At 41.1% G+C, this 14,060-nt stretch overlaps 1 protein-coding gene across 1 annotated transcript in view; it reads left to right on the forward strand.

Annotated features, from left to right (window-relative positions):
- LOC113008884 (adenylate cyclase type 1-like) overlaps positions 1 to 14,060 on the forward strand; it is a 71,706-nt gene that overhangs the window by 2,228 nt on the left and 55,418 nt on the right. The window contains exons 2-4 of the mRNA XM_026146766.2: positions 608 to 757; positions 5,948 to 6,066; positions 11,069 to 11,180. Of these exons, the coding sequence (XP_026002551.2) occupies positions 608 to 757; positions 5,948 to 6,066; positions 11,069 to 11,180 (381 nt within the window). The remainder of the gene's footprint in view (positions 1 to 607; positions 758 to 5,947; positions 6,067 to 11,068; positions 11,181 to 14,060) is intronic.

Below are 14,060 nucleotides of genomic sequence, written 5' to 3' on the forward strand. Positions count from 1 at the left end.
GTCTAATGAACTTGTTCATGACTTGTTCAACCAAAGAGCAATCTTTTTTTTTCTGTTTTCATATTAGAGATCCGAGGGTGTAAAATCACCCGCTAATCTGGGAAAATTGAATTTCCTGTTAATCATTCCTCACACATCAAATTTATCTTCTGTCTCAACCCCTTAATTGGAAGCCATCGTGCTAAAGCTGTTTGGTTATAACTGGACTAAAGCAGTTTTTGTTTAAGAGGTTGTAATTTGCTGGTCACAGAACAGAGAATGTATCACTCGTGCAGCTGTGCTGGGTTACACATGTCTGAGCTTTCACCTCTGACCCTATTGAGAATCAAAGACATGGACTGACTACAGGGTTCAATCTCCAAATTAGGTGTCGGATGGGATCGATAACCTCTATCAATAATGCACTTTGTCTGCCAGCCATTCCTCTGTAGAGCTTTTGATGCTTACCTGACATTAATTTTTTAATCCTGTGTTGACCTTCATGTCTGCCATTGAATCTGTCCCATGATCTAATCTAGCAGTATGCACAGCAGACACACACGTCGTCTTCAAAACAGCATCTGGATGCTGCCAGCTTTGTTTGGCATGTCTGTTCTTGTCTGTGCAGCTGGTGGCCAACGCCGTGCTCTTTACCAGTGTCAACTTGTCAGGGGTGTTTGTGAGGATTTTCACTGAACGCACCCAGAGGAAAGTTTTCCTGCAGGCCCGCGACTGCATCGAGGAGCGACTGAGGCTGGAGGATGAAAACGAGAAGCAGGTGAGGCGGCACACACGGACGCACCGGTGTTCAGAAAACAGCGGCCACACGTTTTAGCTCATCTTGCAGCGCGTATGTTCATAAAAACCTTTGCAGTCTTTGAAGAGTTTTTTGTTGTTGTTTTTTTTCCTTTCTTTTTTTTCATGAAGGTTTCAGGTGCCAATGTATTCTCACAGCCTGCCCACGGGCACGCAGTAACTATGACAGCAGCTATTTAAGGAAAGAACAATTACTGTGGCACATGCACCAGCGCCACCATCCACCCCCTCTGCATACACCTACATGGATTTAACTGTGGAACCATCAGGCAACTTTAACACACCAGAAACACTCTCTTTTGCACAGCACCCTCCCCACCCACCATGGGCACGAAACCCACTGATTTATAGAGTATTGATTGTCTCGTGTACAGTACAAAATATGCCTGAATATGAATCTCACCTTTGCTATAGCAAACATTTGCAAGTGCACGTGCACACTTAGCACCTGTGCTTTGTAGATTAGATGATGATATGCTGTGTTTTCCTCAGCAGTAACAGCCTCCCTTCTGACAGGTAATTACACAAGCAGATTGCTTTCATGGCCTTCCTACTCCAATAAAGGTCACATTTTATCTGACTGAGAGAAAGATGTGCAGAACCCTGATTTGGATCTATCAACAGACAGCAACCAGGCTTCTGCTGATGTGCTCATGAGCAAAACATCTCAGGCTTGAATATCTCCCATCACGTGGGTCAAATGAGCGTTTGCTTTCAGGTGGTTCTACGAGTTGCACTGACTCTTGAACATGTGTGGACTACACGCTGCACTTCTTGTGCGGTGAATTGATTTCCCCGTTCAATAGTGAAGCTTCCTCTTCCTTCCCACAAGCCGGGAGAGGCAGAATATTTAATTTGCCAGTGACTGCAACAAAGCAGTCCTGACACAAGGTCCACTCGTGAGAATTGTCTGAAGCTTTCTGCTCTATCCCGCAGCCTTCATCAATCTTCATGAGTGGGCTCAGTTGTCAAGGAGATGGATCTGTTGTAGGAACCCAATATCTGTTATGGCTTCATCCATTGAGCACTGAAAAGCATTGGAGTTCATTTTTGACTTTGGAAATTGTCAGGTAATGACAGATTAGACCATCATCATTATTATTATATTTACTGTACACTCCATGATATCAGTGAAAGTGTGAGACATTGACGGGCCATGAAAAAACAAAACAAAAACAAAACAAGCAAACAAAAAAAAAAGTAATTTGAGTTGGGATGAGCACCAACCTCGAGTGTGAGAAAGTGAGAAACTGCAGTTCCTGGCATGACCACTTGGGGCTGATTCTAAAAGGAGGTCAATCACAATAGATTCCCATTTTAAAACTGCTGGAAACTACAGAATTTAAAAGCATTCATAATAACTGTACAGAGGCTTTCTTTGTCCATCTGGATTCTGGTAAGAATTATTGGTGTGGCTGCTTTAATTGACAGGTAAACTGCAAACCATAGCTGTCTGTTAGGCTTCATCACTGCTAATCCACTCCGTGAAGTGGACCTCTGTGCTGTGTTTGTGATGCTCCTGCTTTTAGGAGCATTTTAAATCGAAGTGTCTGATAAATAATATTGACTTTCATGTCATACAGAAAATAGAAAAAGTGTTTGCTTCAGTTTTGAATGACATTTAAGGATTTTATGTTATTTAGCACTAATTAAAAGATATAGAATGTGTGTCTGAGCATTGCACGTCTACAGTCTATGAATGCAGCTTTCTAACAAGGCTTGCTAGCATGAGCTGATGGCTTACTGTAGCAAGTCATGTCAACATCAAGTCTTGAAACTGCAGAGTGACGAATGCCTATTAATGAACACCATCCCAATAGCTTTTTCTAATCTGAAGACTTTGAAATATTTGGTTCAGTGTTTTTGGTGTCAAAAATATTTTGTTTTTTTAAACCCAGAAGTGATCCTAATACACAAGTGTCGAACTTCAGGCCTCGAGGGCCGGTGTCCTGCAGGATTTAGATGTGTCCTTGATCCAAAACAGCTGATTTAAATGGCTAAATTACCTCCTCAACATGTCTTGCAGTTCAACAGAGGCCTGGTAATGAACTAATCATTTGATTCAGGTGTGTTGACCCAGGGTGATATCAAAAACCTGCAGGACACCGGCCTTCGAGGCCCGGAGTTCGACACCCCTGTCCTAATGTGATGATAAGGTAGATTTCTTGAATTATCAGGTAATGCTGAAAAAACTTGGTTAGATAGGTGGTGACATACTACACCTGTTAATTATTGTTAAGAAACACAAAAATATCACACTGTAAATTCACTCAAAACACAGCAAGCAGACCTTGATGTAGCTGAGATGGCACCCTGGCAGTCAGCAGCCAGCTTTCGATCAAAGCCATCGCACAACAAACAATATGAGGTTTTTAGCCTTAATTGAACTTGAATGGTTTTTAAAAATGTTTTAAAAAAGAAAAAAAGAAAACGCACAGTTGTCATGAAAGTAAAAATCAGATACAGACTACAAAAGTTTCTTGTACATTCTTTATTGATATTTTCACTTTCACCTTTTCTTTTTAAAGCTCTGGAAGTTTATGCATGCTAGATTCTGGTTTGAGAAAAAAAAGCCCAGAAAAGTTAACTTTGTTTTTGAGCAATGTAAAAGTAAAATTTGCATTGAAATATTTCTAATAAGCCAATAACGGTTGTACTTCTTTCTGGCATTTCAAGAGTCAACTCCATCATTGCATCCACTTTGGAATCTAACAGGTGTCTTCCAGATAAGTGGAAGACATTAATAAATTATTATTTATTTAATCAATCAAATCAATTATTGTCTTACACATAAGTCAAATACATTAACAAAGCACGGAACAAAAAACGATTCAGACTGTTGTCATCATGATTTGTGCACCTTGCACACATGTAGAACAGGAAAGATGCGTGCACACACAAACACAGTGACAGACTCACACTCAGACTCCATAATGGAGAATGATGGCTGTTTTAAAAGCTGCTCTCCAGTATCTCTTTGTGTTATTCTCAGGTGAGGAGCAGTGATGTGAATGGAAGTATTATGTGAAAAAGAGTTGGAGGGAGACACGGGAGAGCCCTGGCTGCTTTTATAACCCTGCCACTCAACAGCTATTCACCATAGCTGCCTGATGATTCATTGTGCATTTACAACCGCTTGACATCCTGCTAGAGTTTCAAGCATACTTCATGCCGCTGCAACTGAGACTATTCACACAAACAAAAACAAATCTGCTTCTAGGTGTAAATGCCACTTTATGCCTGTGCTGAAAGGATGTTGTTGATGAAGTCATTAAATTAGCTTTCAAATGTTCTCTGGGCTGCATTCTAGACATACATGGGCATGCATATCTAGAAAGTATTGTACAATGGGATAATTAGACAGAGAATTGGATGAAACTACCATACCATACTCAGATCTTTTTCAACCATGAATGAATTCATAGAAGAATGCTGGAAAAATAGTCATCCATAATAACCAAAAAATATTTCATTTGTGAAAGTCAGAAAATGAAACACGTAATAAGCAATGTTTGGGATTCTAACGGTATTGCAGCAAGCGCTGTTGCAAAGACACTACTTCACCAAACCAGGAAGGAAGGTTTTGTTACTTCCTTTGTTATGTTTATTACCAGTTGGGTGTCTGTTTTAAAGCCCCTTGAATCTCAAAGTGTTCTCTGCTGTGTAAATGCTTTTTCTATATTAAGACTTGCTTATTTTTTTTTTTTCTCTTCAAGCCTTGCCATAATGGTCCATTTGATTCACCTTTTATTGTTTATTTTATTTTCACTTGCTGAATACGGGACAGACTTGACTGGGGAAAGAAGGGGAGAAAGAAAGAGGGAAAGAGAAACAGCTGAGAAGAGGGACGGGGGAGAAGGGCAAAAAACAAAAACCAACAGAATGGGCAGAAAAAAAGAAAAGAAAATGCATATATCAATCACCTGGATCACCTGTTGAGAAAGAAAAAAGAAAACAAGCAGAAGAGAACAAGAGTAATAGAATAAACAACATCACAATGATATATGGGAATATGACAGTAAATACTAAATATTAAACATTATTGTGCAGCACATAAGATCAACAGAACACAGTGTGCTTTGAGGTAGGAGCCAAAAAGGGTGTAGTTTGTGGGTGTGATCACCCGTGTGTACACCTGTGAGCATGGACGCGCTTGTTTTTTTAAAAAGGTTCCTTCATGTAATGATCTGCTAGAGGGTGTGTGTGTGTGTGTGTGTGTGGGGGGGGGGGAGGTATGGAGGAGATCAAAACTCCAGACATCCAGAGGCCCCCAGAACACAAGAGACCAAGGAAGACCAACAGAGGGGCAGCCGCGCCACTGTCCCAGAAAGAGCTGAGGAGAGTCCCAGATGAGGGCTCACTCAGCAGCCGCGGAGCAGAAGCCAGGGGGAGTTGCAGTGACGCGCCCGTGAGCTCCGCCGGCAGCCAGCCGTGCCTGAGAAACTGCTACTATCTGCCACGACAAACAACTACTTTAGCTTAGGTGGATAAGCTAGCCACTAGGCTAACATCTATGATTTTTAAACCCCTTAGCCTTAGCTGTGGGCTAATTAAGTGGCTAAGTGACTAGCTTACTAACCTACACTCAGCCACCATTCCATGTTTGGCTGCACTGTAAAAGTAGCCTGTCAGCAAGGCTACTTTTTGGACATACATTAAATCTGATATGTGCATGGGAAAATTTGAGTCTGGTGAAATACTGGTGGCAGTACTCAAAGAAAGATTTATTAAGGTTTTTCAGTCACATGACCACTAAACACGTGATGATAACTTGTCTGCCATTTTGCACATGTGACAATGTGGAGTCAAGTGAATTAGGCACACAGAAAAGTCTGTAACCACCTGGTAACTACTGGTAATGAGGGAAAAACCTTTAGCAAAAAAAAGTTTTTGCTAAAGGTTGATGGAAGCTGGTGTGTAACTGTTTGCTAAACTGCCATTCATGCAAGCCTAGAGATTGGTCGCTGATCCTTTGGCAGCTGCTGCATTCTTGGGATAATGTGTATTCCCTGATTGGTTGCCAAAAAGCCTCCTTGTGATTGTTTTTTTTGCTCGCAGATATCTGCAACTGCAATACAAAATGACTTATTATGCTTGAATACAAAAATACACTTTATATCCTTCTCTCCTCTTTTAACCCTTTCTTCTTCAGGAGCGTCTACTAATGAGCCTACTGCCCAGGAATGTTGCCATGGAGATGAAGGAGGACTTCCTGAAGCCGCCTGAGAGGATCTTTCATAAGATCTACATCCAACGTCATGACAATGTCAGGTATGGGGGTGTCATGACAACTGTGGACCACAGACGTGTGCGGAGCGACTGGAGTGTTTTGATCCAGGTGTCACTGGTTGTGACGTCAAGGTCAAGAATAGAAGCAGAGCAATTAATATTAGCCATTAACGCAGATGCAATCAGGCAGCATAAAGGTTACAGGGGGCAATGCAGAGTGCTGTTGCCACCATAAACAGATTAAAAATAATTGTCTTTCCTGCCTCACATACATATTGCAGATGCAAAAAATTTGCTTTAAAAACAGATATTTTCGATACTTTAAACATAAGTGTAACAGATTAAAACCTGAGCTTTTTTTTATTAGAAGCCCTGGTGAGATCATTTTGATGAGGGCACATACTGGAACATCTTTATGACTCTAAATCAAAAGTTCCTTTAACAGTTAGACACAAGTTTATTTACAGTCATCTAAAAAAGGACGTTTTCACAGGATTTTTATACAGTCCTATAAAAAACTAAGCACACCCCATGTGCTTAGCTTGTACAACCATCTTTAGCAGCAATAAATTGAATGACTTGATCTTTTACTGTATGACTTCATCAATCTCTCACATTGTTTTGTAGGACTTTTGGCCCACTGTTCCTCACAACATTATTTCAGCTCACAGAGGTTTAGAGGCATTTGTTTATGCGCACCTCTTCTAATGTCCAGCTACAGAATTTCAGTCAGGTTGACATCTGGACTTTGACTGAGCCATTGCAAAACCTTGATTATTTTCTTTTTCAGTCTTTTGTTGCATTAGTCAATTTTAGCCAGGCTTTAGCTGTCAGACAGATGGCTTGTCTTGGTCCTGTAGTTTCAAAAAAGGCCAAATCATCACCTCTCCTCACCACCATGTTTTAAAATTGGTACTTTGGTCTTATTTTGGCCTCTTGTTCTCCTACAACATTAAATATGCTAAATGAGCGTGTAGAGTCGGACATATAGTCCTTGCATTTTTTGCATTTTCTCTAAACTATGCAAAGTCTGATGATGAATTTGCTGGTATTTCCACTTCTGTTTGTGGCATTGTATTTATACCCACCTGAATGCTCCAGCAAATGAACAAACCCCCTGGTTTTATAGACGTGGCACACAACACTTGACTGCTACTTACCCTCTTAATTCCTGGCAGTAAAAATGCACTCAGTTTTTCACAGGTCTGGTTAGAATCCTGTGGAAATGTCCTTTTCACATGACTGTGGCTTGTTAAATTGCAATTTCAACACAGAAAAGTTTGAGAAAGCAGACTTGGTCAAACTTAACATTAAGTGATCAAACAGAGTATCTCCAGCTCCCATCGCATTTTTGTTGCTTATTTGTAGCTCATTTTCGAGCTGTTTAGTTTCACACTCACTGGTTTCATGGGATCATTTTCAGCATCAGCAAGCAGCTGTTTCATTTGTAAAGGAGCCCTAAAATCTACTGTTTCAATGGGAAAATACTGTTAGCAGCTATCTGTCGAACACAGCGGTCCCATCGAGCAACTAAAAGAGCTAGATGCTAGAGTGAGGTAATGATTAAGTTTGCACCCTATCGCACCAAAGGAGACAAAATGACAGATGAAATACTTCAGTTTCAAAACTCACTAACAAAAGGTGTTGCAATTAAGAGGCAGTAGATCTCCAGTGCAAGAATGTTTCTTATACAAACAGTGTTAAAACTCAAGCAAGATAATAACGGGCATGACTGTAAAATGGATAAAGAACAAAACAGACGAAGTTAAACATAATGGTGAGTGTGCATCAGTATAGAAGTTTTCTATTGAGTTATTTGTCGCTATGCAGTCATGTTGTAAATCCATTATATGAAAAGTACAACCAATAGCTGGACTCAAGTATAGTGAAATATGATCAACGATTTCTCTTGCCTATCTCCAAACCTTTTCATCTCTATAAAAGTGGAGTTGAAGCATACGATTGTGGGTCCCCTCGAATGCCATCAGTGAACTTGTCGTCCATTTCTAATTGTAAGTGGCATCTATCGGAGACTCCCATTTGACAGCCTTTTGCAAAGGACTGCAAGCTAACTGAAGTTCAAATATTTTTAACTTGTGTCAATGTGAATTTAACAGGAATGAATGTCCACAACATCATGACAAATCCCCAGCATCCTAGGCCTATTACAGCATGACTTAGGGCGTTTTCATACCTGCGGTGTTTAGTCCGTTGAAATCGAACTTTGATTCGTTTTCCTACTTAGTGTGGTTCACTTGTCCAGGTGTGAACACAGTAATCACACTTGGATTTGGACCAAAACAACTGCGTCGAGACCCTTTGGAAAAGGTGGTCCAGACAAACTCGAGAGCAGTTTATTTGTCTGACTAACAGGTGTACCTTGCAAGCTTGAGCTAAAAAACGTCCAGTAACCACGTATGCTTTGTGTTCTTAATGCAGGCAAGTACCATAGACATGGGCTAGCAACTAGCTGTGCCAGTTGTAATTGTCCATGTTCTACAAGTCCAGAACATAATACTTTCTTCCTGTATTTACTTTTGTTGCTTCTGCCCAATGAGCAGACTTAACACTCTCACGTGGTTTGTAGGGAATCATTTTCATTTGCTTGGAGTTCAGTTGGATTTTTCTCTGTGTGAAAACAAATAAACTGATCAATTGATCTGGATTAAAGCAATTGAAGTATAGGTGTGAAAATGCCCTGAGGAATGGTTCAACTTCACCTGATCCAGTCCAAACTATAAGTTTCAAACATCTGGAATTTTTTTTTTTTAACTTTATCTGAGACATATAGTAAGTTAATTAAACATCTTTTGGGCTCATTGACTGTTGGCTGTGCAGAAAAAACAATAATCTGAGCAGAGTTTGATTTGAACATTTTATGATTTTTTTTACATTTTGTAATTTACATCATTAATAAGTAATCTACTCATCAAGCAGCTAATATTTACAGGTGAATTTTTAAAGCTATTGGATGGGCCAGCTCTAATGCGCTTGTAATGAAAAATGTGTGTGAGAACTTGGCTTGACTTTGAGCTGATTACATTCCAACGAGGCAGTAAAAACAATAGGAGAGCTGTATTAGTGCTGCTGAGGGTAGGAGTCGAGGACTAGGTAGCATATCAACAGCACTCCTGTCAAGAGACAATCCTCCCCACTCTCTTCTTGCTCATACTGTCTGCCTGTCTGTCTGCTCGGCTCCCACACTCACTCACATCTCAGGAACATCGCCGCCTGTTCACCAGCCTCTACTGGCACTCAGCCAAACATCATGGGGCTGTGCTCAGCGAGCATGCTCCCGCTCGTCTCTGGGGAGCTGCTGGAAACACATACACACATAAACACATGGCAGTAAAAAAAGAAAAAGAAAAAAACAAAACACCTCCATGTTCCAGAGCAGAGACATACAGCCCCCCAGATTTGGTCCGCCTTTTGATGTGACCCTGAGAACGTTTGATCATACACCTATTTAGCTCCGGCACCACTGCCACCTTCTCCTCTCTACCCCACTGCCCCCAACACACATCAGCACGATCTGCAGCACAGCACCATTCAAAGATAAATGGCACAACGGAGCGCTTCTGTCGAGCGGCAGTCGTGATCCGAGCTTTGCATACATCAGACTCCTCAAGAACTATAGTGTACTGCCAAAAAAAGAGTGCAGCTACTCAGTCACGATGCAGAAAATAGGCCTTCCTCATGCTATCGAGCTTTCACTCATTTTAGTGACTGAGGGGAATGTGTGTGCGCCTGTGTAACAAAAAACATTTTGTCATCGTGTAATTGGTCTGGTGTGTAGTCTTATTTGTTCTGTGACTGTTTTTGTAGCCGTTTAACAACATTTGAGAAAACACAGAAACTAGAGCACTGGTCATTTGTTTATATAAAATGGATAATCTGTGGTCCATTTTATCCCTAGTGGTCAGGTTTGGTGTTCCTCTTCACTGAACCTCCCCTCCCTCATCCAGAACATTGCTTAGCAACTACAGTCTGTCAAGGTTTACCCACAGGTTGAACAGGAATGCCCAAGATTACTAACATGAATGGCCTGGTTCTTCCAGAGATCTCTTCCTGTTTAAACCGAGTTCTTTTTCCCTACTATTTCCCTACCTCGTTATTTGAAGTTTGACATGTTTCATATGACGATGCAGGAACAGTAAATGTATGATAGAAATTAAGACTAATCTTACAGGTCTCCTTAGAAATTAGTCAACAGAAGCATTTGAAAAAGAAAAAAACTATTTTAATCAACTCTTGCAGCTAAAATTAGCTCAGTCTGCTAAATGATATGCAAGCAGCTGTTGTTTGACTGTAAACTAGAAGCCTGATTATGCCTACCTCTGTCTTAAATCAAACTACAATCTGCCACTGTAAAAGGTATCACAAAAGAATAGAAGGCCTAACACATGTAGCATAATATCCTTATTACTACTTAAAAACCTCACAGGCTGGAGGTTATGGGGAAAACATGTGTCATTATTTCTCAAGCGGTATCTATAAAAGTAAACCTAGGCCATTATGATCAGCTCCACACAGCACAAGCCGGCTCTGATCCCTATACTCCACCGAGAGCAGTGATTTTCCACTGAGTCAATAAGATCCATAACACCTTGTTTTGCTGCCATCTGGCCTGCCTCTGAGCAAATGAATGAGGGGCTAAGTAGCTTTCAACACCTTCCTCCACCCCACTTCAGCAGCTAGCCAGAAGCAGGCAATTTAGCTCCGTAATTGATTTAGTGTTTGGCCTAAAAGATGCTTTCACTTATCAGAGATTGGATTATAGTATTTGCTGTTTGCTCACTATTAGTCAATTTGTCGCTCCTGTGTGATCTGTTGGTATTGTTTTCTTAAAGAAAAACATTGCTCTGTACAGTTAACATATCCCATCCTTGCTTGTTGAGTGTATTTTTTTTTACTGAATTGAGAACCACAACATGTTTGGTTGATGGTGAACAGGAGGGAGAGCAGGAGGAATCAAAATCAGCTGTCATCGTGAACTGAGCGCTTCACTTTAGATTAAAATCTCTTTTTCATTCTGTCTCGACAGCATCCTGTTTGCAGACATTGTGGGTTTCACCAGCTTGGCTTCTCAGTGTACAGCTCAGGAACTGGTCAAGCTGCTCAATGAACTCTTTGGGAAGTTTGATGAACTGGCTACAGTAAGTCCTCTCCCTTTCCTCTCTGGCTACTATCTATACTTAATTAATAGCAAAGACCATGAAAATCACATTAAGCCTGTGTAAAGGATGGAATTGTGATTTAACACAGGTGTTATTCTAGAAGGGAAACACTCCTCAAAAATGGACGGAGCAGTGGAGCAGCCAAGGGAATGCACTGAATTAAAAACTGTGTCACTAAAATATAATTTATTATACAAAACAGTTAAAAATGCAAAAGCAATTAAAACAACCCTGGCCAGGGAAAACTCACAATAAAAATCAATAAAACAAAAACATTAAAAGTCCAGTGGCGTCCGCCACGGTGTAAAAGTCACTAAAAGTTAAAAATCCAGCCAATCGGAGAAGAAGGGAAAACCCGGCGGCGTCCTCGCCGTCCTATCAGTGTTTCCGCTCCGGGGTTTTGGAAGAGAGGGGCAGCGACAGTCACTATTCTTATTAATGGCTACGGTTATTGTAGTTGGATAAGTCGTGAGACTTACCCCAGATGGGCAGAGCTCTTAACTCTGCCCGCCGCTTTCCTGTAGCACGCCAACCGGCACCAGCCCATCTCGCCGTGGGAGTTAGGGCGCTGTCCCTCTGGCCACTGATTCCCCACCGTGATCTGGCCTCCAGTTATTCCAGCAGCAGAACAGCTCCCTCCGCTTCTCTGCTCGCTGGCGTCGTCTTGCTCTCCCACGTCCTGCACGCCAACCTTTACCAGCCCCGTCTGGGCTTGTTGCCGCCGCCGCCTGATACAGTTCACTCCACCATTTTTGCCTCCTCGTCTCCCATCCCTCTTATTGGGCTCCTCCAATGAATACCATAAAAACATGCAATAAAATCCATAAAAATAAAACACTGTACAATATTAAAATATTAAAAAAGTAAAACACAGCAAAACATGCACAATAAAAAACCCTAGGTAACTTGTCTCTTTCCACCCCGTGACACCTGTTCTCAGGATACAAGAGCAGTTGATTGAGATTAAATACCAATTGCTGGCTGTAAATTCTTCCATTCTCAGAATTCCACTTTGTCAGATTCAAATGTCCGAGTTTCACTAATATGGTAGCCACTTGTTGATATTGGTGTGTCACCGAAGATACATCATCAAATAGTCATCTATTTACACAGCTAGCAAAAGAGGTGCTAGAAATGCATTTGATCTTATTAACTGAAAACTGTAACTCAGTTACCCTGAGCACTTACACATTATGCAGTAAATTACAATTTACAATTGTCATTACAATACCTAGCAGTGAAAGCAACAGCAGTCTAACAAGCAGCAAGGAGCACAATTGGAAGGGATTTATGGATAACTATTTTATCCTTTCATGTGCACTCAGCATTATAGAAAACCCAACCCCTAAAAGCACCAAGATGAAAAATCCCCCACAAAAAATAAATTAAATGCTTTACTCAAAAAGCTAAAGGAAAAAATTGGGGGAAAAAACACATGCTGGATATCTAACCCATGTGGACTGCGTAATGTGTTAGGTTTAAAAGGATGGAAATAATAATTGAATAATTCATCATCTTGATTATCAATCTGCAGAGAGCTGAATTCAAAGACACCAGTGATGGACCAAAACATAATGTCCCAGAGATTGGTGCAGGTTTCATTGCCATGCACCATGAGGAACCCAGGACCCACTGCAGCAGTGTGGGGTCTGAAACCGGGTCCAAGTTATCATCCTGATACCTAATGGCAGTCAGGGTGCTGTTACCTAGCCTGTTTGAGGTCTGTTGTTAGTCTTCTCAGCCCATCACTGACCCACCACCATAGCGGTCATACTGAATGATGATACAGACAGCTTAATGTTTTCCATGGCTTCTCCAGACTCCTTCACATCTGTCCATATGTGCTCAGGGTGAACCGATCTTCCTGTCTTTAGCCCCAAACATTTGCAGTAGATGAGCCTGTTTCTGCTGGAGGTTCCCTTCTGTTAAAAGCAAGTTTTTCCTTCCCACAGTTGCCAAGTGGGTCGTCTGATTGTTGAGGTTTTCTCTCTGTTATTGTAGGGTCTTTACCTTACAATATTAAGCACCTTTAGGCGACTGTTGTTTTTATTTCGTGCTATGCAAATGTAAATTTGAATTGAATGGAACTGAATTGAACCCTTGAAAAGCACACGGCATAAATGCTAACTGTGCCGGGCTGTGAGCACAGGGCCCACTAGAGGATGTCAGGCCCTCAGGCCACCCTCAAAAGTCTATTTCTGATTGAAACCTTCACATTCAGGTAATAGCATGTATTGATGTGGTATCCTGGTGAAATTGGACTACCTGTCCAACAATAAATTAATACCAAAGCAGCCGAAACCGATTAACAACCTCTCTGCTACTTCACTGACCTGATCGATATCCCTGAGGTTTAACTGAATTGATGCTATACTCTGATTAAAGAGTGTCCGTTTGATATTTTTCGAGCAGTATATTAATGTATTTTTGAAGTTAGTGAAATTTACTAATTTTTGTGGCCTTTTCTTTTTCAACATGGTTACAAGAATTGCTGTAGGTAGAAACCAACTACGGATTTTGTTGGGTGAGAACAGTCTGAAAGGTACTATAAACTGCTCCACAGTGGGACCAAATCTCAGGCCAGACTGTCTCCACAGCACAGAGAGTAAACTTATGTCAAGCTTCTGTTTAGCTTCCAGTGATAGGGAGCTAGCCAAGCCCATGTAACATGTATTACTGGAACTAGTAACAATAATTTATTAATGGATGTAAGCTTGGGAGGTAGTTGAAGAAGGAAACTCTAGTTGGACACACATACTATGCTCCAGTCTCCTCATGTCACTTAGAAAATACATCCTTCCACTTTTGGTGGCCTATTTAAGCTGTAGGATTCCCCATCTCTCCTTCTGACATGCAAAT

Source organism: Astatotilapia calliptera, chromosome 17 (assembly GCF_964374335.1).
Source record: "Astatotilapia calliptera chromosome 17, fAstCal68.1, whole genome shotgun sequence".
NCBI lineage: Eukaryota > Metazoa > Chordata > Actinopteri > Cichliformes > Cichlidae > Astatotilapia > Astatotilapia calliptera.